General features: G+C 41.6%; 2 protein-coding genes across 6 annotated transcripts; both read left to right on the top strand.

The window, feature by feature from the left end:
• The first annotated feature begins 1,053 nt into the window (after positions 1–1,053).
• sp1 (sp1 transcription factor) lies at positions 1,054–9,230 on the top strand. 5 transcript variants are annotated; one of them, XM_085457691.1, is made up of 6 exons: positions 1,054–1,146; positions 1,756–1,829; positions 3,478–4,873; positions 6,039–6,180; positions 6,404–6,597; positions 7,319–9,230. In XM_085457691.1, the coding sequence occupies exons 1-6, from the start codon at positions 1,140–1,142 to the stop codon at positions 7,630–7,632; spliced, it is 2,127 nt and encodes a 708-aa protein (XP_085313817.1). In that variant the 5' UTR covers positions 1,054–1,139; the 3' UTR covers positions 7,633–9,230. The 5 variants fall into 5 exon arrangements, with proteins under 5 accessions (XP_085313817.1, XP_085313818.1, XP_085313820.1 ...); XM_085457692.1 differs by having other exon boundaries at positions 6,407–6,597; XM_085457694.1 differs by lacking the exon at positions 1,054–1,146 and adding an exon at positions 1,147–1,201.
• Positions 9,231–11,913: 2,683 nt separating this feature from the next.
• On the top strand, positions 11,914–24,275 carry LOC146710298 (serine hydroxymethyltransferase, mitochondrial-like). The gene is made up of 12 exons (XM_085457696.1): positions 11,914–12,105; positions 15,964–16,155; positions 18,814–18,893; positions 19,438–19,638; positions 19,785–19,866; positions 20,150–20,272; positions 20,659–20,798; positions 20,899–21,061; positions 21,476–21,575; positions 21,913–22,068; positions 22,622–22,729; positions 22,990–24,275. The coding sequence occupies exons 1-12, from the start codon at positions 11,929–11,931 to the stop codon at positions 23,115–23,117; spliced, it is 1,650 nt and encodes a 549-aa protein (XP_085313822.1). The 5' UTR covers positions 11,914–11,928; the 3' UTR covers positions 23,118–24,275.
• Positions 24,276–25,630: the final 1,355 nt, after the last annotated feature.

The following is a 25,630-nucleotide window of genomic DNA, read 5'->3' on the forward strand; positions in this document are numbered from 1 at the left end:
ATATCTGCGTCTAATTGAAGAAGTGTCAGTGATGGAGTTCACACAGAGGTGGGTGGCTGCAGGACTGGCCTGGGTATGGGCTCCACCCTCTCTCTCCTGTTTACACGGGCACATGTGCTGCCGTATTGACAGCCCCCTCACGAATCCTAATAATACAAGCCCTCCCACAGGCGAGCCATTTTCTCCTCCCCGCGCGGTTCATAGCCAGTGTGTGCGTGTGATGGGGAAATCTTCACCGCCACCCTGGCCAACTCCTCCCGCCTCCTTGCCGTTTCCCGACCCACCGGGCGCCACCAGGGAGTGGCCAGTGGCCACGGAGGCAAGACTTAAATACCCATGCGGCCTTCCTCCTTTCCCACCTCCGTTTTCAAACCAATACACGAGCCTTAATGTCTCAGATGGACAACACAGGCTCAAGTATCTGACCGAATAAAGGCGATCGCCCACATTCCGAGAACTGTTTACTCATGGCGTCTTTTAAGCGGAAAAAGATAACCAAACGTCAATCATACTCAGGGGTACAACCTACAGTGCTTGGTTCCGCCCAGTCTTCTGCCTCTAGCCCAATTACATTGTCCGACTGATACTCGTTGGCAGAAACGCCCTTCTCCATTGGAGAAAAGAAGCGATTGCTCAAAAGAGGCTCTTAAAAGGGTGTGCTTCTTTTATTCATGGGAACAGTGCGATAGTGCAGCGAACAGGGGGTGAGTTTAATTTTTAATATGGCAAAACGCCCATTGTTGAATATATGGTTACCTATTTCGACTGGGAGATTTTTCCACTCGTATTCTTGTATTTTTGATATTAGATAAATACTTTCTACCGAAGAATATTGTACTAAGAACTAAAAGGGATAATAATTAGGTCATAGATGTTTGAATTAAACGTAAATGGAATTGGACTTGAGCTGTATAGGGGAGCTACTTTCATTTAATGACTTCCTCGTCAATACTTTCTCCGATAAGCCTGTTAAAAACCTATACCGCGTGTTCTCCCCGACGTGGGTAGGCTGCCGCGTTCATAAATCGAACGCACCCACTGTTCTCCTTCAAAGAAGGGGGGGGCGTCAAGTTAGTGTGAAGTTGTGAAAAGTTGTCAAGCAGAAAAAAGAGCAGCGAAACTCCTCCCGTCTTCAAATTATGAGCAGTAAGTGAACTTTTTAAACTCACTGGCATGTTGTGGACGAACCGATAACTGAACAGTAAGGAGTAGAGTGGAAGTACGTTGTTTTCAATGTGTTCCGTGTCGTAAATGTGGCGTGTGCCGATAACGAAATGCCGAGTTGTTTTTTTAAAAAAGTGACCAACTAAGGTTACAAACCCGCTAATTTTTAAAATACACGGCTAACAACAATTAACCAACTGGTCACTTGTAACTTTACTTTTGGACTTAAATTAATAGGTAAGCAGATAGTGTCACTTAACTCCGTGCAACTGATGTGAGCTCACAGCTAGTTGTACTTACAGCGGTGGCTGAAAACATTTCGTTCACTTCAGCTCATACTTTACTTGTGAGTTCACGTTAGCTTAGCATGTAGCTGGCCCTGTGAGCACTTAGATTTTCTTGCACTTCTTGTCTGAATCGCCCCACAGCGGCCCCGAAAAACACCCTTTTTATTGTGTGTTCGTGGCCTGTGCTGTTCCGTGTGTTCCGTCCTTTTTATTACACGCAGTAGTAAGTTTCGATGTGTGATGTTTTTTTTTCTTGTGAAGTGCTTTAAGGAGATGTACTCTTACAAAAACTCTTCTTCCGCAGATCAGCAGCAGGGTGAAATGGCCGCTGTGGAGAGCGGTGGAGGCTTCAGTCAAAAGCGAAACACAAATTCACAAGTAGGTTACGGGACACATCCACTGGAGATACTGCCAGACTGAACTCATGTGCACTTCCCATCTGTTTGATCGCTTCTATGGCTCGTTTGTGTCGGGGTCTGTGAGGGTTGTTGATTTTCTCCCCAGAGCACATGTTACCGGGGTGGGGAATGGGCAGGTAAAAGTCGCCCACACGGGGTGTTCCCGTTAAACCCCGGCACTTCGTGTGTATTTCGCTCGGCCCATTTGGCTGGCCTTGGAGGGGGTGGCTAGCGGAGTGAGTCAGTTTATAGGGCAAACTAAAAGTGTGGGAGGGAGATGGGTGGGTTTGGGGGGAGGGGAAGCCAAGCCCGCCGCAACTCCACAAAAATGTGGTCCCTCCCATACCCCCTGCCCACACCCCCTCACTTTGATGCCCACTCCCCTGGAAAGGGCAAGAAAGTGGGTTAATTTTATTAATGAAGTTCTTGTTAGTAGTGGAGTGTGTATTTCTGACATCCAGAAAAGAGGTCCCTCTTCTTCTTTTTAATTAATCTACCACATCACTTGCATTTTTTTAAATCAGAAAATTAATTTGGAAAATAATTTTAATAGACATTTTAAACCATTTAATCTTGTATCGTAAATGCTCTGAATCATGTGCAAGGAAGGAAAAAATAAACTCTAAAAATTCACTCTGTAATTTGTAATTTTCTGATTCAAAGTGAGTTGGACAAAGTGGGACAATATTTACATTTTACTGTGTTACTGGGCTTTCCAAACCAGGCTACACTTCCTCTTGTTTAGGGGATGCCACAGCGAAATATCCACCACCATCTCAGCCCATCTCTAACATCCTCATCCTCTACCAACCCTCTGTATGTCCTCCTTCACTAAATCTCTGTGGTCTTCCTCTTTTCCTCCTGCCTGGCAGCTCAGTCTTCAGCATCCTTTTCCAATATATCAATTTTTCCTCATCTGTGCATGTCCACCATCTTGGGCTCGCCTCTGTAACATTCTCTCTCACTCCACCTGACTTTTCCCCCAATATTATTTCTAAACCCATCCCTACTGGTCACGCCCAATGAAACTTGAAAGCAGCGTGCATACTAGAAGTGATTCACAGTGTCCGGATGACTAGAAACCACAGAAAGTGGATGATATTCCACGGGTTCAGGTGACTATGAGCGAAATAACCGCAAGCAATAGGAAGTGGGTGGGACCTGAGGTAACCCACGGACAAGACTACAAGTGAAAGTGAAGAATGCAACTGATTGGCACATGACCTGATGGTAAATGCGTTAGAGAGTTACCTAGGCAACAGAAGCGTGGAATGTCCACAAGTGACCAGCCGTCCGCTTTAAAGCAGCGACAAGCGATTGACTTCCAGTGTGTATGCAGCTCTGCCACGTCCAGTCCCATCTTCTGCCTTTGAGTTAGCGGCACCATCTTCACTCTTGCTGTCACAAACCACCCCAGACACTCATCTCCACCTGCTCCCCTGCCTGCACTCTCTTCTTCACCTAAACTTTATTATGTATTCTTTCAATCACATGCAAGTATCCAGCTTTACTTGAACATCCTGATATTTTGGCAGCTGTTACTTTTTTTTTTTTTTTTTTTTGTAACTCTACATTGCATTTCTTATATTTCTACTTTCTAAGTACTCCTTCATTTATTCTTTTTCCAGGACTCACAGCAGCCGTCACCACTCGCCTTGTTGGCAGCCACATGCAGTCGCATTGACACCCCAGGAGAGAACGATTCCCCTGCCGACCAGCACCAACAGAATCAGCAGCAACAACTGGACCTAAACCAGGCTGTTTTTACCTCCAGTGCCAACAGCTGGCAGGTAAACCCTCTCAGTGTTCAAGCATCCTCAGGCTCCAACACAGTCACCACAGATTCCTCAGGAGTGATGTCAGGAGGAGACCTCAACAAGAACAGGCAGGTGCTGTCGCCAGCTGTAAGCTCTCAGGGTCAGCAGCAGCAACAACAGCCCTTTGTAGTTGCTCAGGCGCCGTCAATGCAGGGTCAGCAGGTCCTTACCACTATATCAGGTATGATGCCTAACATCCAGTACCAGGTCATTCCACAGTTTCAGACAGTGGATGGCCAGACGCTGCATTTTACACATGCTCAGCAGGAGTCTGCTGTGCCTGCCGCAGCAGGACCAGGCCAGCAGTTTCAGATAGTGTCTTCTCCCAATGGCCAACAGATCATAACTGCGAGTAACAGAGCCGGTGCAGCAGGAAACATCATAACCATGCCCAGTCTCATTCAGGGAGCCATACCCATACAAAACATAAGTTTAGGCAATGGTTTGTTACAAAACCAGCCCCAGTTCTTGGCAAATATGCCTGTGTCTCTAAATGGAAACATCACTTTGTTACCCGTCACTGCTGGTGCTGCAGGGGGGGATACCAATGGTGGAGGAGAAGCAGTGGGAAACCAGCTCATGCAGCAGCAGCAACAACAGCCAGTGTCTTCCAACAGCGAGTCCGGCTACATGACCAGTGCTTCCACTGTCACTACACAGACGACCTCTTCTTATGGAGTTACCCAAAAGCAGAACAGCAATGGAGCTGTGACAGGGACTTTTCAGCAAAACATGGCCTCTTCTCTGGGTATCCCAATACAGCCAGACAACAGAGACAGGGTGCAGCCACAGCAAATCCTCATCCAGCCTCAGCAGGTTATCCAAGGTGGAGCGCAACTCCAAACCATCCAGGCCGGTACTGTTGCAGCCACAGGCGGTCAAGTGTTTACTCCAACACTCAGCCAGGAAGGGCTTCAGAATCTTCAAATCATGCCAAACACAGGGGCTATCCTGCTGCGCACCGTCGCCCCCAACGGCCAAGTGACCTGGCAGACCATTCAGATCCAGAATCCGACGGGAGCGCAGATCACACTGGCACCCGTGCAGTCCCTTCCCCAGCTCGGCCAGGCTCAGGGAACAGCTACAGCTGGAGGAGTACCCGTCAACACCGTGCAGATCCCAGGGATCCAGACCATAAATCTTAACAGCCTCGGGGGGTCCGGGCTGCAGATGCACCAGCTGCCCATCACCATCGCCAGCACAGCAGGTCAGCCAGTGGCCTGATTTTCATTAACTGTTAATATTCAGCGTTAAAATGCATGCATAATATTTTCATCTATTATAACATGCAGGTTACTATATCAGCAGTTGGTGTGTTTAAGACCTGTTGATCTGACTTTCATTCGTATTAGATGCTTTTCTTTGGACCATTTAGTTTTCATAAATAATTTTAGATTCTATCTAAACACAAACAACTTTTTGTGTTTGTTAGAATTTCTGTTTAATTGGTAGTTAAAGAATTTGGTGTACATGGTAATTGTAAAGTATGTGACTTGCAGTTGGGTTTAGTAAACAATGGTTACCCTGGAAGATTAGATTTACTTTCTGTTTTTCTTTCCCTCTTTATCTTGTATCTTTGGATTGATTCCTTCACCTCTTACCTACGTAGTGAATTATACTGGTTGAACCAGTCTGGCTTGTTCAGTGCTTTTCTGACCTCGTTAGGCCACTTCACATGTTTGTGTTCCTGTTAAAGCTTTTGTTTCCCCTCTGACCCTACGTACCTCCACGTGCTGGTCCCATTACATGCAATTGTGGGTCAGCCACGACTTCTCTGTTATAGCAAGGGTGTAACTGCACCCCTCCCTTCTTTTTTTCTTTTTACCCTTTTTTTTTTTTCCAAGTTTGGCCACTGGCAGCTCCTCCCAGTATGTCTGCATGTTTGTTGGGCTAGATGTTATCAAATTCCCCTGTTTGTAAAGAATCGCTGAGTCTGTTAACAGTGTTGTGAAATCGTATGCCTCCCAGCAGTTACATTTGCAGCAGGCTTTGTTTAGACTTGTTTTAGTTAATGGCTCATTTTTCTACATTTTACTCTGTCATTAAAGTTACTTAAGCATAATGGATAAAGACCAGATGACTAAAGTTGTCATTGTTACTGAAAATGTAGCTTATTTAGAAAACAAGTTGTACTAACATTGGATTAGTACTGTTTGTTTTGGTTTTATGCCAATAAGGAGCTATGAGAAGAAAGCGCATAGCTCTTCAACCCTATGGTTTTTGGATCAGAAATTATAGAGCTGTATTTTAGATCTCTAACATGTAAAAATTTAACTGGTTTAAGCTTTTAGAGCAGCAGCTGTTTAATGAAGCACTAGATAAACTTTGTATGTTATGTCAGACTTTAGCATTTTTCTTTTCCGTTGCTACAGGAGAGCAGCCGTTACAGACGGGTGGAGAAAGTTTGGATGAAAATACAGCTATGGATGAAGAGGATATAAGCCCACCACCTCAAGGGCGACGTAACCGTAGAGAAGCATGTACCTGCCCCTTCTGCAAGGATGGAGAAGGACGGTATGTTACAGAGCCCTGTTATGGCAGTCTTCCTGTCTAAATGTTATTTTCCTTTTTACATGTATTTATTCAACAATCAGTCGTTGTTGTTAGCTATAAAACTGAACTACACAAAAAAGTTGAAGCAAACTTGTTTTTTCACAATCTTTTAAACAGAGACCTATTTGAATATCACTTGTTTTTAATTTCTCTCACGCTCATGATTTGTGGTTATTGCATCAAGCAGTGATCCGACTAAAAAGAAGCAGCACATATGTCACATCACTGGCTGCGGGAAGATCTACGGCAAGACATCCCACCTCAGAGCCCACCTTCGCTGGCACACGGGAGAGCGTCCCTTTGTCTGTAACTGGTCTTACTGCGGCAAACGATTTACCCGTTCAGATGAGCTTCAGCGCCATAAGAGGACACACACAGGTATAAGTGATGACTTAGTTTTATTGTATAAGTTTAACTGGCGTATTTTAGTTTCAGGCCCTGTTATTGTACGGAGTCACTTGTCATGGCTTGCAGGGATGACTGAGTTGAACTGAGCCAACATTGTTTTATTATTAACAGCCCTCTTTTCCCAAATGTGTCTGCTGTGGGGAAAGTTCACTTTTATTCTTTAATGCGAAAACAGTGAAGATCAGAGGAATTCAGTGCAGCCTTTAACTATTCTAGACATTGACTGAAAATGCACGTGAGTGCAGATATCCAACATTGATGCTAGAATACGGCAGGTGTAACAGTCGTGCCCCAAGGTGGCCTATCTCACAAAATGTGCTACAAGTTGGAAAATGTCCCAGAGTTCACTGTGTGAAAACCGAATAAGCCAATGTGTGATAGGTGTTTGCCACATTAAATGGGGTGTAATTTTACAGTGTACGCCAGCACCAGCATGCTTGATTGAATAGGTCAGTGTTTACCAGCATCAGTACAGGAGCACAGAGATTCCCAGAACACAGATAGTAACAGGTAGAAAAAGTTGAGATGTTTCTGGTTTAAACTTCTTTTTATTAAGAAGTGTAAATGGTTGCTCACACAGACTGACTCCAATGGGTCAACTATTACCATATCTCAAATGGATCATTGACTGTGCAGCAAAAAGTCTGATATTATCACATGCATTTATTTATTTTTGTTTACCTTTCTTCAGGTGAGAAAAAGTTTGCGTGCACAGAATGTCCCAAACGCTTCATGCGCAGCGACCACCTCTCAAAGCACGTCAAGACCCATATGAACAAGAAACCGCCAACTGTTACCAGCAGCAACGCCGCCACCACAGTCTCACCTGACGCTGCTTCGCCTGCAGCAGGAACAGAAGCCGGCACCGGAGCGGTTTCAGCAAATGACCAGCACACCATCGTTACCATGGAAACCTTATCTGCAGAGAGCTTGGCTCGATTAGCCAGCAGTGGTATTAACATGATGCAGGTGGACTTTCACCAAATAAATGGCAATAGTTTCTAAATTGGTGGAGTAAAGTGGCCTTGGTGGATATTGTATTTGGACATTTGGGGCTTTAAAAAGGGCACCTTACTGCAGATGCAGAAGCTTTTAGAGGCTTCAGGCAGGAGAGGTGGTGACAGATGCAATGCAACAGACACTATAAATTTTGAGGACTGAGGGAGAAATATGTTTCCATCTCGTATTTGAGACCTTGGGCATTGAAGGCTCAGTTGGATTAAAATGTTAGACTAGAAAAATCACCATTTGATTTCCTTAAAATGGGAATGGCATTACACTAACATTTATCACACGTAAAGAACGGTCTTACTTGATAGTGGGATTGCAATTAAACACATAAGTCACCACACTTCATGTTGAATTTGTAGCTTATATTACGCTCTCTTTAATCTTATCTCTTCTTTAGCAAAGGGATAAATTCAGCCAGCCCCCCCATTGTTTGTTTTTGTTTGTTTGTTTGTTTTTTGTTTCTGAAGCTCTGTGCTTTGCCATTTTGCCATCCCTCCTCTCATAGATGCTTCCTTTCCCATCAGACTGGGCTCCTGTCTCACACATGCACCTCAGGCTAACTGACCACACATAAGATGAAAACAATCTTTAGCAGAACATATTCAGTTCTCAGATTGCAGTGCTGGGAGAACTGGATGTGTTCATAAACAGCAATCTGATTGCCACGGGAATAATATTTAAATGATAGGAGGTGGACCAGGACATGTACACATGACATCAGAGCCAGAAGCACTAATCAGTGCAGTGTAAGGATGTAGCTATCAGAGCACTGAGAGTAGCCCCAGCACACTTAAGCCATCATGCTTTGATATCTGTCATTAAAAAGCATTTTTTATGTAAATATGTATTTGGTTGTGTAAATGCTGCAGAAATTCTTAGTATAAGCAGGATTATCTTTCATGATTGCCTTTCAGATTTCTAAACCTTTCATGCACAATCAAGTTTAATATTGTTACTCCTACATTTATAAATGTATATGTAGATTAAATGTGTAAACCTCAGCCTTTCTGTCATAGAATAATGGATTCCATACAGTCCAGATCTTCCAGTACTTTTTCTTCCTGTGGTACTCTTCTTCCTCAACACTTTTTCTTGCATTCAGTTCAGTTTCTTTCTTTGGGTTAACTATTGTTTCATCATATCTGCTCAGAGTGATGGATTTTATAATAATTTCCAGACAGCGTAAATATGTAAGCTCAAAACCAAAGGTTCATACTCATTTTATAAACAAAACTTAAAAAAAAAAAAGTCTTTGGTCCATAAACTTTCTAATAATTTTTCTATTATAATGCACATGCTAAAGTTGTAACTGGAAAAAGTCCAGCTTGAGGCAAACCTTGAATTATTTTCCCTTTGTCCAAATAAGATGAAAAATGTACCAAGTCTTGTCATGAACAGTTGTGCTTCCCTTAACTATTGAAATGTTTTGTTTCTGCTTTGAGAAACAACATTTAAAAATTCTTTGCAACTCGAGATTAAGTCAATTGGGCAACAAGTGCTCTTATTTTTTGGCTCATTTTAAACAAGGGATTTTATATTGTTTGTATACAACTACTGCAAATGCCAACAGCTGGATTAAAATAATAAATATACTTTGTCTCATTTCTTTGTATCAGTCCAACACACGCACATACATGCAGTTTGTTGAAAACATTTCAAATTATGACTTAAATTTCACTTGGACATAAAGAATTACTGGACAAAAATTAATTTACAGAGAAAGTAAAACATTGAACGACAATTAAACCTTTGACTCCCTCTAGTGTTGGAATCACATGTCTACACATTGTCCGCACACATCACATTGTCCGCCTCGGGCTTGAGTTTGTTGCAGACTGCAAAGAGAAGTTATTATCTTGGATTAGACGGTGAAATCCTGTCTTTGATGGGACTTAAGCCCATCATTAAATCCCTTCACTGAACGATATGTGCTACTTGTCTTCAGAAAGCACTGCCATCCTTGCATGTGTTATTTCCAATAAAAACAGGAGATAATTCAAATCCCTATTAGCATTGCAGGGAAACAGTTTATACATTGCATAAAAAAGCTGGATATCTGTATTGATATGGCCTGGGTGATGTATTAGGAATGAAAGTTTGCCACATTATTATTTGATTAAAAAAAAAAAAAATCAAGCTACAGAGGGCTCAATATAAAGGCACCCCCCCAAAAAATTTCATTTTGCCCACATTTCATTCCAGCAATTCAAAATAGTAATCAGTAGTTTGTAAGGACCCCACATGTTTGTATGCGTGCCTGTCATTGGCCAGAAGATTTGCTGGCTTGATTGATGCATTCATCCTGGAGGAGCTACCTGAGCAACCTCTGTACGGTCCAGGTTGCCTCATGCTACCAGTAGTGACACAGACCCAAGCTAAAAGCAAAACTGGTGAAAAAAACAGCCAGAAAAGATGAGGGGAAAATGTCAGCGGCCTCCACTTGTGAAACCATTCCTGTATTGGGGGTTGTGTCTATGTTGCACAACTGGTGACCTGTTATAAATCTCATGAACACCCAAGCAGCTGAAACTGATCTACAACCCTCTGTGCTATACCAGATCCATATCCCGGAGCTTTAACTGACTCAATTACATACTGTGATTAAAAATTAAAGGAACGTTTTCTTCTTTTACTTCATAATCAAGCTACTAATTTACATTTATGGGTTGTGTTAAATGTTAAAGTTCCTAAGTTTGGCTTATCTTATTATTGTGTAAATACACAGCTCAAAATAAATAAATAAATAAATAAATAAATAAAGGGAACACAAAAATAATACATCCTAGATCTGAATGAATGAAATATTTATATGAAATACTTTGTCCTTTACATAGTTGAATCTGCGGCCAGCAAAATTAAAAGGGTTTTTTTGTTGTTATTGTTGGTTTTTTTGGGTTTTTTTTAATGATCAATGGAAATCAAATTTAGCAACCCATGGAGGTCTGGATTTGGAGTCAAAATAAAAACAGAAAAAACACAATACAGGCTGATCCAACTTTGATATAAAGTCCATAAAACAAGTCAAAATGAGGCTCAGTCATGTGTGTGGCCTCCACGTGCCTGTATGACCTCCCTACAATGCCTGAGCATGCTCCAGATGAGGTGGCGGATGGTCTCCTGAGGGATCTCCTCCCAGACCTGGACTAAAGCATCCACCAACTCATGGCCAGTCTGGTGTAACGTGATGTTGGTGGATGGAGCGAGACATGATGTCCCAGATGTGCTCAATTGGATTCAGGTCCGGGGAACAGGCGGGCCAGTCCATACCATCAATGCTTTCGTCTCTCAAGAACTGCTGACACACTCCAGCCACATGAGGTCTCGCATTGTCTTGCAGGCCCAACTGCACCAGCATATGGTCTCATCAGGGGTCTGAGGATCTCATCTTGGTACCTAATGGCAGTCAGGCTACCTCTAGCAAGCACATGGAGGGCTGTGCGGTCCCCCAAAGAAATTCCACCCCACACAATTACTGACGCACTGCCAAACCAGTTATGCTGGAAGATGTTGCAGGCAGCAGAATATTCTCCATGCTGCCTCCAGACACCGTGGAGAACTGTCACATGTGCTCAATGTGTACCTGCTGTCATCTGTGAAGAGCACAGAGCGCCAGTGGCGAAGTTGCTATTCTTGGTGTTCTCTGGCAAATGCTAAACGTCCTGTACAGTGCTGGGCTGTAAGCACAACCCCCACCTGTGGACGTTGTGCCCTCATGGAGTCTGTTTCTGACCGTTTGAGCAGACTTTTTGCCACAGCTCATTGATGTGCCATCCTGGATGAGCTGCACTACCTGAGTCAGTTGTGTGGGTTGTAGATTCCGTCTCATGCTGCCACTAGAGTGAAATCACCGCCAACATTCAAAAGTCACCAAAACATCAGTCAGAAAACATAGGTACTGAGAAGTGGTCTGTGGTCACCACCTGCAGAACCACTCATTTATCGGTGATTTCACCTGTTGTCTGTTCCATTTGCACCAGCATGTGAAACTGATTTTCAATCAGTGTTGCTTCCTAAGTGGAAGGTTTGATTTCACAGAAGTGTGATTGACTTGGAGTTACATTGTGTTGTTTAAGTGTTCCCTTTATTATTATTTTTTGAGCAGTGTTTTTATGCCTTTAAGAGCTGGACTTCCATGCCACCATTAAAGAAGTCACACATGCTCCGCTATATTTAGCAGACATAGATATTTTCAAAATGTAACGCTGAATAAGAGAAACCTAACCTGAAACGGACAGAGTGTGTGCAAGCAAAGAAACAGCAGAGTGAGCGCTGCAGGGACGTCGCTAGTTTATGTGTCGTCCTCAAAACAATGTGCCTACACTTCCCATCGACCCCTTCGGTAGGACGAGCGTAACCAACCGTCTCTCAAACAGCCTTTTCGACCGTACCAGCTGTGTGTGCGCTGCTTCTTCGTCTGGTCTTACACCTGGAAACATGCTGCTATTCGCTCTGAGACAGCTCACACGGGTAACTGTGCCGTTAAATCTATTTCTACGCTGTTTTGCCCCCGGTGTTGTTTTCGGTTGGGTTACTAAGCTCGTATTTCTGCGTGGTTGGCTGTTTGCTAACGACAGAGTTTACTCTTTACCAATTCACAGGCTTGGTGGGGTTATGTTTCTTACTGCAGCTCAAGTGTGCAGTTTATATTTAGCGAATGCAACAAACCGCTAGCTGTTTGCTTTCTGTCCTTTATGCATTTCATTTCAAACTCGAGGCTTGTTTGCTCGCCACCGGGAAGCTAGCTGCCAGTGGTTAAGTTCGGTGAACGCAACTGGGTCCACGTGATGATGCAACAGCGACTGCTCAGTTTCATCATGTTGACAAACTGCAACAAACTACAGGGATTTAAAGTGTATGGTTTTTAATAAGGGGGCACATGAACCATATTTAAAGATATGATATTCAGTGAGAGCGTGTGCGGCAGGGATGTGTTTTCATGCTTAGAGTTGTTGATGCGTGGACATACATGTGTGTTTTTGTGTCATCCGCACAGCTTGATAGATGATCAGAAGGGAAGAATGCATGCAGTGGTGTTGAACCGTGTATCGTCTGCCTTTGAAATGGAATAAGAGTTTAAATAATATATGCAATAAATATAAAAACAAATTAGGTTTTGATCATGAAAAAAGATGCTGAATAATTAATTTTAAAGCCGCACTTTGTTTAATTTATTTTGTAGTATTATATTCATATCAACAAGCTTTGAAAATAACCCAGTATATTCAAAGCTAGTTCAGTATGCTTGGAAAGTCATAAATATAAACCCTGGTGACCTACTTTTGTAAGGTGTTGTTTTGGCCTACTTGAAGAAGTTGAGGGGCACACTGTAGGTTTGGTAACTTTGTCTGTTAGTGTTACACCACTTTATCCAAAAGGGAAAAAGCTGTAGGTATTTTTAGCTGGTTAATGAGTGGCTTTCATGCTGACAGGGGCTTTAATAAAGTCGAGTGAAGTCGAGCCCTGATCCCGATAACAGTTTGCAGATAATGCAAGCACAGGTTAACGGATGATAATATTCAACACTTGAAGAAGCTGGTTTTGGTCCAAATAATGTTCAAAGTGCTAAATGGGCCTCATAGGTTTTGGTGAGAGCACCAAGAAAGCACTAACACCAAATGTTCTACACGGGGGTAATTATGTAACACACGTGGGTGTTTTGTCCACCTTGAAAAGTAAAAGTCATTGTTTCAGTCACACCAGCAGCTGTTTGACTCTTTATCCTCATCAGTATTTACTGCTGTCATAAATACTTTACAAAAATGTTATCACAAGCTTGGTATTTAAAATAAGAAAAGAGGATACAAACTAAACATGCTAAACTGTAACATAATCAGGATAAAAAAGATCAGATAAAAAAAAAAACATATACAAATGTAAATTAATAAGGAGACAGGATCCAGATATTTGGTGTAGATTAAAAAAGAAGCTAAATGGTTTAAAAATATCATTATAAATTCACCAAAAGTTTAGTGCTGAGTAACATTTTATAAATGATTAATTATTTTATCAAGAGTCCCAGATTTTTAATGAACAGGAAAAAAGATTTTTCCAAGCTTAGTACGGACTTCCAGTGAATTACATTGATATGAACAAGTTTGGGATGCCCCAGATACAGGCGTGGTTTAAAACGTCCTAATAATGTGTTGACAATAACATACAGCTATCTATATCATCTGTTGTTATTTTATCTGGTTGGGCTGTTTGTTTGTTTTTCCTCCCCCGTAAAAGATGCAGTGATGAGCGCTATAAAAATCAGCAGTAATAAACCTGACTGCAGAATAGTAAACTGTATCCAAGGGCTTAAGAGTGGAGGCAGAGGCATGCTTATAAATCACACTACCATAATCCAACATGGGGAAAATAAGCTTTTCATGTAGATTTTGGCTCCTTTTATGAACAAGAAATCAGGTTTTTGTCTTAATTTCTTAAAGATTGTCTTTGTAACGTTCCAGTGCAAATTTATCATATATTCAAATTAAAATCGGGTCATTGAACAGTGAGGACAGTGTACTAGACTTCCACATTTCCAAAGTTGATTGGGTATGCTGAAAAACTGAATCACATACTGAATGCATAACAAAGCTGACTCAACATTTTCCCGAACTTTCATGTAGTTTCTCAGAAAGTTTGAGTCTAAATCTCATGTTTTCAGAGCTGGTTTTAAAAGTCGCTGCTGTTGGTGTTTTTGACGTTTTTCATGAAACTGAGTGGTTCACATGCACTCACGCTGTTCTTGTTGAATTTAATTATTTTGGTGTGCATCTTGATTAAAGTTTTAATGGACTCACAGGACAGGGTTTGTCTTGTGGTCAGGGCATGTGATTTCAAATTGAAAAATATTTCTGTGTGTACTTTTTTTTTGCTACACTTGACTTTTTCAGAGGATAGCGTTGAGATTTGTCCACGACGACGACGTCTTTCTGTCAGGGAAATTAATTTTGTGATTTAAGCATTTTAAAGTTTTTCCGAGGATTTAAATCCTAAAATTAATCTGCTCTTTGCTTCATAAAATATAACAGGACATTGGAGTAAAGGAACATCTTGGAAGGTTCTTAGTATCACTCCATTTGTGATTCTGAATGAGAGTGGCTTTCTGATGTGAAGTGTGACGCTTATTTTGAGCGACGAAAATTAATAAAATATAATTTTATTATAATATTTCAAGATCACAATAACCTTCCAATTTTGAACTTAAAAAAACAAAAAAACTAACACTAATCAAATACAGGGGTTGCTGACCACTGGTCTAGCCAGTACCAGTAGCTTGAGCTGGGGAATCTAAAACTCAAATGACTGAGAGCTACATAAAGCTCCCCACTCTTCTGATTGACACATTTATACAACTAGATGGCTCTATACAAGTAAAAACATTCAACAAATCCTTTTTATCCTAAAACAAACTTATGGTAAAAGAAACCCCTCCTCTTGGTTTAACCTGATGATGTCAGACATGACATCATAAGCACTTTAAAAATCAGGAAATGCTCGATGGGCCATTCCCCACACCTGACATACATGAAGACTGAAAACAAAAATGCAACGCAAGTAATCACAAATGACTTAATTCTGCAACATCTCACATGATGAAGCATGGTCAGTCCAGATTAGATAAGCAGGAAGTGCTGAATCTGTTCTCTGTATGCCTCCTTCTGGTACACTGAGGCTGTAAAAGTCGGTCCCAGTTTATAGAAGTGCTGATAGAGGCATAATTGAACAACCATGCTGATTATTGATATCACGAAAACACGCCAGCTTCTAATTATACCAGGCTGCATTAGAGTGTAAGGGAAGCGCAGTAGTTGAAAGGAGGCAAATGTCTCCTAATTTGTACAGGACAAATTAGAATCACACTTTAAATATATGAAATGATCAAATAAAGACTAGAGAATTGATGTTCTTTGTAATAGGACAGCTAGCAGCAGCATGGTGACCAAAAACTGACAAATGTCCATGAAAATTCAGCAACTTTAGGAGATGACAGGGACTTTAACTGCACCATGATCTGTGGCTACCAAGTCAAACTAATTTGATTTCTCAACTTTGAGATGATAAGCTTTCAGCAGACTACAAAGAGAACGACATGATTAGGTGGGAAATATACAATAGTTGTACCTGGAAATCCAATACAACCATCTGTTAGCTGCAGGATGATGGACACAATCTCACACTCTGGCAACTCATGACCCAGTTTGGTGCAATGACACAGTTTTAGAAAACATTTCTACTGTAACTGCGATATCTGTGTAAAGCTGACAAACTCTAAATCAAACCTTTTCCTTTCTGTATTTTCTTTCCTCATATTCCCAACTCGTCTTCCACCCACAGCCGCTGTGCCAGCGAGTCCCTGTTTGTCTCAGTGCACGTGCCCACCAGTCTCACGCTGCCACCCGTGCAGCGGATGAAGATCGTCCTTGGACGGGTCAGGAGAGCCTGGCTCAGGATGACCCCGAGATGTGGAATCTGCTGCAGAAGGAGAAGGACAGGCAGTGCCGTGGTTTGGAGCTCATTGCATCTGAGGTACTAGATCTTAGAAATGTAAATTTAAGTGCTTTTGTATAAGCCTTTTTTTTTTTTTTCTTTTAGTGTATATTTAGTTAACAAATTATAGTGGGGATTAGGTCTGGGCCATATCATGCCATTCACGATAATACCGGTATAACGTTGGGCAACGATAAGAAAAGGAAATATCGCGATAGAATATGGGTAAAACGTGCATGCGCAGTGCCTTTGTTTTCATACGCACATGGTGGAAAAAGCATGGCGGCGACGGAGAATGAGAAGGGCGAAAGCGGATCATTGAATGAAACGGATGAAGCACAATTGGTTTGTAAAAATGCTGCAACTTCAGTGGTGTGGAACTGGTTTGGTGTTTGTCCGTCAGATACACACCAAAGCACAATTTTTGGTAGAGCATGCAAGTGGGCCGCCGTTATTACCGAACTGATTTTATGTGGTACACGGCACTCAAAAATCTGTCAAAAATGTTTTAGTACGACTTTGCTAAGCTACGAAGCCGCACCGCTTGATTGTCGGAGCACTGTGGCTACCGTAGTCAGGAGCCTCGTGGAGTGATACGTACTGTGCTTCAACATAATATTACCGTATGTGTATAACCTTTTGTGGATATTATACATGGTTATGCTGAGGATATGTCATCCAATTTCCACTGGAAATTACTTTTGGCTAAACTGTCAGCAAGGAATTTGCATTTGCACTGTTAAATTTTTATATAACTTTAATGCACATAAAAAAACCATCTGCTTGTTTAAGTGAAAATACATTGATGGGGTTTTTTGCACTAATAAACTTGTGGAGTTGTAAAGTATTTTGTCTAGTGTCGATTATATCGTCAGTTATATCGTTATTGTAAATTTTCAAAAATATATCGTGATAAATATTTTTGGCCATATTGCCCTGCCCTAGTGGGGATGGAATAGGCTGCACAATAAGTGGATTAACATGAATATAAACATATATTGAAAGTCAGAATAAGTCGGCACACACCTTTTATGTTAATGCAGAAATGGTTTTGTTAGGAATAAATTCATATCCAGCTTCCTGTTAATTCATTATTCACTCACTGAGGAACTGCCCACAGTAAGCTGGAAGTCATTCAAACTTGACTTCTTTAATAGTAAAAACACTTATAAGAAACTCTGCTTGTTGTAAGCGAGACTAGCTCAGTTATCAGAAAGATTTGGGCAGCTCTTTGTTTTCATTCCAAGGCTGGAAAACAAAACATTTTACTATTCAGAAGAGCAGACGAGGTTTTATCTTCTGCTGTTCCTTCTCTCTCCTCCTGTTCCTTCTTCGCCACAGTTCAGTGGAGTATGTCAGCCCCCTCTCAACACAAAGCCTGACCACTGTAGTGTGAGATAAAGCTGATATCTTCATTCTGCCTCCTCCCCAGCTCACTCTGCAAGTCACATCACAGTACAGCTCAGACAGACATTCCTCCGATGAGAAGACGTACAGTTTTCCACATGTGTACACACAATATATGCACAGCAGTTGGCGTGACAGACGGATGCAGTAGAAAGCTGTTAGCTTCCAGGTGAAGCATTTGAATAACAACACACCACGACCACCACCCCATTCAGAGAGGCAGAATTCAGACTTTATTTATCTGTGTTCATTTTATGTCAGATCCTGTTACTGACCAGTGTGACGATATACAAGAGAGACATGTTACACAGCCAGGGCTGCAACTACTGTGGCGAAGAAGAAACGGAAGATAAAACCTTGTCTGTTCTTTTGAATAGTAACATTTTTCATTTCACACCAAGCACAGTTTATTTGAATCGGCCCTGCTTTTATCTTTTGTTCTACCAGTGACAAGGGAGGTGCTGTTCATATCATCCACTGACAACAGTTTTATCAAGTTTCTGTGCAGAGTAGATTACTTTATCAGCATTTTTGTTTAAATTGGAGCTCACATTGTGCCTGCAGTAGCCACACATACATTTTTTTTATTTTAGACAACCAAATCTGTCATATTTAGGGCTGTTTTGGACCTCTGAATTTGGTAAAGCTTTCACTATTTCAGTTAGGCCTGAAAAAGATGGAATCCAATTAAGTCTGAGCGCAGCAACTTGTTCTGTTTGGTGCTGTTTGTTTTGGCTGTACAGTGGGGCACAAGGACACAGTGTTAACTTGTCAAGTGAGTACATGTAGGAGGAGATGTATGAAAGTCTGTGTGAGAATGTCAGAACTGGATGAGCATGTTTGCAGGTAAATCTGGGTCTTGTAGTTTTAATAACACACGTTGACCCATGAATAGAAACTCCCAGGAAAACAAACCAAAATAATCTGAGCTATACTTCCATGGGAGGTGAAGAAAAAATGGATGATTTGATTAAAAAAAACTAAACAAAAACCTTTTTCTGCAGATATTAATATAATAATATCCACCCATCCGTTTTCTTCCTCTTGTTCAGTTCAGACTTGTGGAGAGGCGGAGCCAATCTGAGCTACCGTAGGATGTGAGAGACAGCCTGGACAGAGCTCTGCCAGTCTGTCGTAGGGCTAACACAGAGAGACAGTATTACACTGATTGCTTTTCATCAGGGAAAAATTTCCCACCATCACTTCGCAGACTTTAATTTGCTGTCGTTGTCCCATCTGTCCACTCGTGCCATTAATCTGAGTGTTCGCTTGTGTGTGTTTTCATTGCAGAATTTCTGCAGCCGCGCTGCTCTGGAAGCTCTCGGCTCCTGTCTTAACAACAAATACTCTGAAGGCTACCCAGGAAAAAGGTAGGTTTTTATTCAGCTACACCTCTGTTTATTAACATGATTGATATTATTTTCAGTTAATGAATTTTCTGTTATTTCCTTCAGATAAGTAATGACTGCAAATGATAGTGCAGAATTAGTGCTGTACTTAAAGGCTTTGCTTATACCGATCAGTCTACGCTATGGAGGAAATATTTTACCATAATGTATACCTGTCATAGTGTTTATTTTTTCCCCCCAATATGTTCTACCTGCTGAATCTCAAGCAACAGACAAATAGACAGCAAGTAGCTGGAGATTGTTGTCGGGTGTATAAGCAGTTTTCATCGGGAGCTGACTGTAACAAAAACACATAAGACTGAACGCTGGATTTACATCAGATTTGAATGATATTTATTTGCTGTGTTTGCTGGGAATGCACATAAACAACAGTTCGCCACATTGGCCTAAAAGGAACTATTGTGCGTTGTGGCCAAACAATTAATCACTGTAGGTTTAAATTCTAACAAAAAGCTGAAATTAGCAGGTTATTCACAGTAGTTCATGTTTCCATCTCCACCCTCAGGTATTATGGTGGAGCAGAAGTGGTTGACCAAATTGAGCTGCTCTGTCAGAAGCGAGCTCTGGAGGCCTTTGACCTGGATCCAGCTCAGTGGGGCGTCAACGTCCAACCGTACTCTGGCTCTCCTGCCAACTTTGCCAGTTACACCGCTGTACTCAATCCCCACGATCGTATCATGGGCCTGGACCTGCCTGATGGTGGACAGTTAGTATTCACTGTTGCTGTATTTTTGCTGTACCCCCCCCCCCCCCCCCCCTCTTTTTTTTTTTTTTTTTTAAATTCATAAATCTGATTTTTCTGTTTTATTCTTTATGTATATATTGTTTGTTTGTTTGTTTGTTTTACTCCAGTCTGACTCACGGCTACATGTCTGATGTGAAAAGAATCTCTGCAACCTCAATCTACTTTGAGTCAATGCCTTACAAGCTAAATGTAAGTAGAAAAGCTTTCTACTGATATCTACTGACACCCGTTTATACCAGTGTCGAATGATTAGCTGGGATATACTGATGTATTTTTTTTATGTCTTATCAATGTCAGTGTGAGAAGTCTTCCAAAAGTCAATAAGCCAGCAAATACTAAGAAAGTCCAGTTTTCAGTATGTTACAGTAAGATGTTTATAACGGGTTCAGTGCTGTCCTTGCAAACTGTGTTTTCTGAAACGTAATCATTGACCGGCCAAGGCCATTTCCTCTATCTGCCTTCTTTACTGCAGACTGCAACAGGACTTATAGACTACGACCAGATGGAGATGACGGCCAAGCTGTTCCGGCCCAAGCTCATCATCGCTGGCACCAGTGCCTATGCCCGGCTCATTGACTATGCCTGCATCAAGAAGGTGCACGGAGAACTCTCTGCATTCTCAGTTCACCCCGTGTTCACCCCGTCTTTTTCTGTTCTGTTGTGTGCTTCACTTTTCTTCTTCTTGTTATCCTGTATCAAAAGGATGGATCAGCTTTGTGTTTGTATTTAAAACTTAATCAGCTTTTTTGAGGTGACAGCTTGGTCCTCTGTCACCTTAAAATAGAGGACAAATGTATAAGAAGGGCCAAAAACCATCTGAATCTAATGCAGATGGAAAAGAGAATGTATTTTCACCTCACCTTTTAGGGCTAATTAAACGCTTTTGTAAACCACAGAACAATGGAACTTTCCTGCCACATGTGTATACATGTTGGTCTTAATTTTATAACTGTTCCCTCATCCTGCCTCTTTTTCTTCCAGCTGTGCACCAACATCAATGCCTACCTGCTTGCTGACATGGCTCATATTAGTGGCCTGGTGGCAGCCAAAGCCATCCCCTCGCCCTTTGAACATGCTGACCTGGTCACCTCCACCACGCACAAGTCCCTCCGTGGAGCAAGGTAAGGTCAAACTGTAAGAGACACGGGTGGGAACAAAAATCAAATTGCTGAGTAAAAATTGTAAAATTGCTTCATCAGTAAAAGATTCTGTTCTGTCCAGGGCTGGTCTCATCTTCTATCGGAAGGGTGTTCGCTCAGTTGACAAAAAGGGAAAGGAAATCATGTACGACCTCGAGGACAGGGTCAACTTTTCTGTCTTCCCCTCCCTGCAGGGTGGACCTCATAACCATGCCATTGCTGGTGTAGCAGTGGCACTCAGACAGGTCTGCACAACACACAAATACCGAACTGCAAACTTGGATCTGTTGGTGTTTTGTTTTCAAGACTTAAAGCTGAGGAGCGTAAGAACATGTTGCATAAACTTCAGTCAGTAAAGGGAATAGTGCAGGGGTAGACAACTCAGGCCTCGAGGGCCGGTGTCCTGCAGGTTTTAGATGTGTCCTTGATCCAACACAGCTGATTCAAATGGCCAAATTTCCTCCTCAACATGTCCTGAAGTTCTCCAGAGGCCTGGTAATGAATTAATCATATCATTCAGGTGTGTTGACTCAGGGTGAGATCTAAAACCTGCAGGACATCGGCCATCGAGACCTGGAGTTGTCTACCCCTGGAGTAGGGTATTACAGAGCCAAATGTAAAGGCTAACTTACTGTACACTTTTGGTTCTGTGTGTCCAGGCACAGTCTCCCCTGTTTAAGGAGTATATTGACCAGGTGCTAAAGAATGCCAAGGCTATGGCTGCAGCTCTTCTCAGCAAAGGCTACACTCTGGTATCAGGTAATCTAGCATGCACTTCTTTACTCAGCACGGAGCATTTAACACTGAAAATTCATCTAAAATGTCCTGTAACAAAATGTAAATTACACAACAAGAAAAAAAGCACAAATCCAAAAATGATATTTGTTTGTTTTGATGTATAGCCTTCAGTTTATATACTCTGCAGTGTGTACATACACCTTTCTTTAATCCCTTAGTAAATATTTTTAGCCAAATAACTGGTAAGAGTGGAAGATCGTACCAGTAAAACACATTCCTAGCGTATTTTTTCCCTTAATCTCGTGTAATGTACGGGTGACTTATTTTCCTCCTATTTATTGAAAACTGGCTGTTCCAGGTGGGACCGACAACCACCTGGTCCTCGTGGACCTGCGACCTAAGGGTATTGATGGTGCTCGAGCTGAGAGGGTGCTCGAGCTTGCGTCAATCACCGCCAATAAGAATACCTGCCCCGGAGACAAGAGCGCCCTGACGCCTGGTGGCCTCAGACTTGGTGAGAAACAGCTTCACATCACACTGTGTTTGCTGGACACACACCAGGAGGTGGTCATACTTATTAAGGATTAGAAACCACGTGCTTCCCTGTATATTCATTTGAAATCTTAATTTAAATCTCCCCCATCTCAAGTCAAGTGGCTTTATCGTCATTCCAACCATGTGCAGTGGTACAGTACACAGTGAAACGAGACAACGTTCCTCCAAGGCCATGGTGCTGCATATGACATATAACAGACAATCAACACAGGACTACATAAAGCGCAATGTGCAAAGACAGTGCAACACCAGACAGAATAGAACGATACAGACACAACAGTGCAATGAAATTTCTGGATCTGATGTGGTGATCGGTTGTAGTTTTGACACATCTCAAGCCTGTATAGGTTATTTACTGACCTTTTAAGAAGCTCCCACTCTATGCTATTTTTTTTAAAGACTATAAAGCAAAATTAGGGGGAAAACACAAGAACAGGAATTAAAAGATCTAAACTGGAAAAGAACAATGGGAAGTGTATTTCAAGCTTAAGTGATGTGTTCTTCTCTGTCAGGTGCTCCAGCCCTGACCTCGAGACAGTTCAAAGAAGCTGACTTTGTGCAAGTTGTCGAGTTCATGGATGAGGGTTTCAAGATTGCCTTGGATGTCAAGAAAAAGACAGGTGAGCCTGCTGTGAGGAGGGGGGCAGATTAATCTGTAGCTCAGTGGATGCCTAAAACATGTTTAAACTCTTTTTTACCAAAGCACAGTTTGAAACTGTTCATTATTAACTGTAATAGCATTAGTGAATTTATAAAGTCAAATATAGTGCACGGTCTTTAAAATTGCTGCATGAGAGAAGACAAAATGCCCAGTGGTAGTGAAACAGAGGAAGCTAAGAATAAACATCTGAGCATTTCTCTTTTCTGTTGTTGTTTGCAGGAAAGCTCCAGGACTTCAAGAACTTCCTTCTTCAGGACCCAGAAACGGTGGCTCGCATCGCAGATCTGCGCCACCGTGTTGAAGCTTTTGCCAGGCCCTTTCCCATGCCAGGGTTCTCCGACCATTAGCCCACTGTGGACTCACGGGTCTATCACAGCCAGATGGCAGAGAGCCGGCAGGGCAGAAGTGTGGATGGAGTGAAATGTGGCTGGAGCCTGTGAACTGAAATGGCTTGAGTTCGCTTTTCCAATCATAAATGGGAAATAATTTTTTATACTGCTTTGCAGTCACGAGTCATCTGTTTGGGGAAAAACATAGCTTCCATGTTGAGTTAAATAAACAATCAAATGTGACAGATTTTCTAGAGCAGAACAACATTTTCTATTGTGTGTGTGAAGATTTTCTTCTTCACATGATTTCTTAACAAAAGTGTGTGGAAGAAATAATTAGCAACAGTCAGTGTCACAGTCTGACTTGGTAAGTGCATGATTAGCTACTGTAATAAGGTGCACGGAGTCTTACTTCATTTGAGTCTTAACTAACGTCACTAATGTAATTTCAATGTGAACGGGTGTGCTGGAAAAGAGGGGATCAAAAATTACACCAAGATCTTAATATATTTTAATATACTATATCTTAAATATGCAACACTACAAACTGCTTTTATAATAGGTTTGAGATGCACGTTGTCGTCTTTTGGCACTGCTTTTCTTCCAGCATATCATAGACGCAGGTTAAAATTTCTATATTTTATTATGTCAGAATAATTCTAAATAACCAAATGGAATCGTAAATAGCATTCCGTATTAAGTCATACCTTTGGTCTGTTTACAAAGAGAAATCTTTTCTACGTGTTATTTAAAAAGTATTAATTGTCATGTCATTTCAATCCATTTTTATTTTATTACAAGGAGGATTTTGTACTGCTGATATGTGGTTGTTGTTTTTTTCCACTGTGGCTTTTGTGTGATGTAAAGTGAGAAACTGAAAATCAAGCTGCTTCAGACTACTTTGTTGCACATTTGGTTTAAAGACTGTTCTCAGTACAGTGAGAAGAAACGAGTTGTCTCGTTCAACAATTAAGAACTGGATGTTAGAAATTACGTGGTACTTTTTCTTTGAACAAATGCAAATAAATGATCCATGTCACAATTCAGCCAAAATACATTTTACTGCAGTGTTCCCAAATCTCTGATCTTTGCTGTACACAAAGGTTTGAACCAACCTTTTACACATTTTACTAATTTTATTAGTGTCATTCTAATAAAGTCCAGTAATGAAAATGGGGTCAGTGTTGTCATTAATATTTACATATTTGTTCTTTTCTTAGAGCCATAGATGATTAAAATAGAAAAACGTAGAGTGAAAAGACTTTTTCATGTCTTTGTAAATCAGTTGTGCTGACATCGTACAGAATTTCCTTACTCGCTGCTTGCAGTGTTTTCATTTGTAGCACTAAAATATCTCTCCCTCTGCAGCCCACCTGTTTTCTCAGTGCAGGAGAATGCACAGCTAGCAGACTGGAGGGGGCGTAGCTGTAAGTATGTGTGTCGATAGATGTGTCTCACAAAGTAAACAAGTCATGCATGTGAGAAAATGAATAAAAGAAAGTTTTGGGGGGCGGTTCTTCCTCTGAAGATTGGAGTTCAGTCAAAAATAGGAGCACGAGAAGATTAACTGCCTAAACACTGAAAGAATTGCAGTTTTTGGCTTTGTCTTAGCTCATTTCTGCTGTGTTGGCTGTCTGACAGAATTTGGGGGACTTTGTACCGAGTCACTACTTCCCCATTTGAACTTCATCAGGCGAGACCCGGAGAGGACTGCAGCTGTGACCATGACGCACTTCTTTTTTACTCTACCTTTCATCTCAAGACAGATATCAGAAATCAGCATCAACCAAGAGTAGATCAGTGAGGTTAAGATCAAATTTAGGTGATTTAATTATGATATTCTTATTATCTGATGCTCTTGCTAAATTGCTTAAATAAAACAAGTATTCAAAAGTTAAAATTTTAACAGTAAAGGTTAAAACTTGTGAAAAACGACCGCATTTTTCAATGGTTCAGAAACTAATTCCTGCAGTATATTTCTGAATCTATTCATTCTGCCTAGACGATCATCAGAGGAGTCCTGCACAGTTAACGGGTGTGGCTGATGAATTGCACTTGATCTGCAACACTACTCATGCAGTGTTTCTTCTGTTAGAGCTGGACAAGTCTGCTCACCACCGGCTAAAACCAGTTTCTGCACTGCCTGTTAAAGTAAAACTCAGAAACGATGACCTTTTAAACGGAGAGCCAGTCCAGACTTCCTGTCCATGGATCACCGGTTGATCCACAGCACGTGCACATGACATCAGAGCCAAAAACACTAATCAGTGCAGTGTAAGGATACAGAGTTATCGAGCACTGAGAGTAACCCCAGCACACTTGCGCCATCATGCTTCGATATCTGTCATCACAAAGCATTTTTATGTAAATATGTAGATAAGAATAAGAGAATATAGAATAAAAGAACAAAACAAGAGGTGGTCAGTATCCAGGCTGTGAGGGGTCCTTGATGATGATGATGCTGGCTCTCTGCTGAGGTCTGCCAGTATAAATGTCTCTGAGTGGAGTTAGTGAAGTGCCAATTGCCTGCT

The sequence above is a fragment of the Copadichromis virginalis genome, linkage group LG5 (assembly GCF_057382275.1).
Source record: "Copadichromis virginalis isolate Kocher_CV1m ecotype Utaka linkage group LG5, C_Virginalis_male_GT1.1, whole genome shotgun sequence".
Lineage (NCBI taxonomy): Eukaryota > Metazoa > Chordata > Actinopteri > Cichliformes > Cichlidae > Copadichromis > Copadichromis virginalis.

What these genes read in the sequence shown, in the direction of transcription:
- sp1 (XM_085457691.1), top strand. An exon ending in CACCATCGCCAGCACAGCAG is followed by an intron (nt 4,874 to 6,038) that starts GTCAGCCAGTGG and finishes CCGTTGCTACAG; the next exon opens with GAGAGCAGCCGTTACAGACG. An exon ending in TGCAAGGATGGAGAAGGACG is followed by an intron (nt 6,181 to 6,403) that starts GTATGTTACAGA and finishes TATTGCATCAAG; the next exon opens with CAGTGATCCGACTAAAAAGA.
- LOC146710298 (XM_085457696.1), top strand. Translation starts at nt 11,929, where the DNA reads ATGTGTCGTCCTCAAAACAATGTGCCTACACTTCCCATCGACCCCTTC. An exon ending in TGGAGCTCATTGCATCTGAG is followed by an intron (nt 16,156 to 18,813) that starts GTACTAGATCTT and finishes TTTTCATTGCAG; the next exon opens with AATTTCTGCAGCCGCGCTGC. An exon ending in GAAGGCTACCCAGGAAAAAG is followed by an intron (nt 18,894 to 19,437) that starts GTAGGTTTTTAT and finishes CTCCACCCTCAG; the next exon opens with GTATTATGGTGGAGCAGAAG.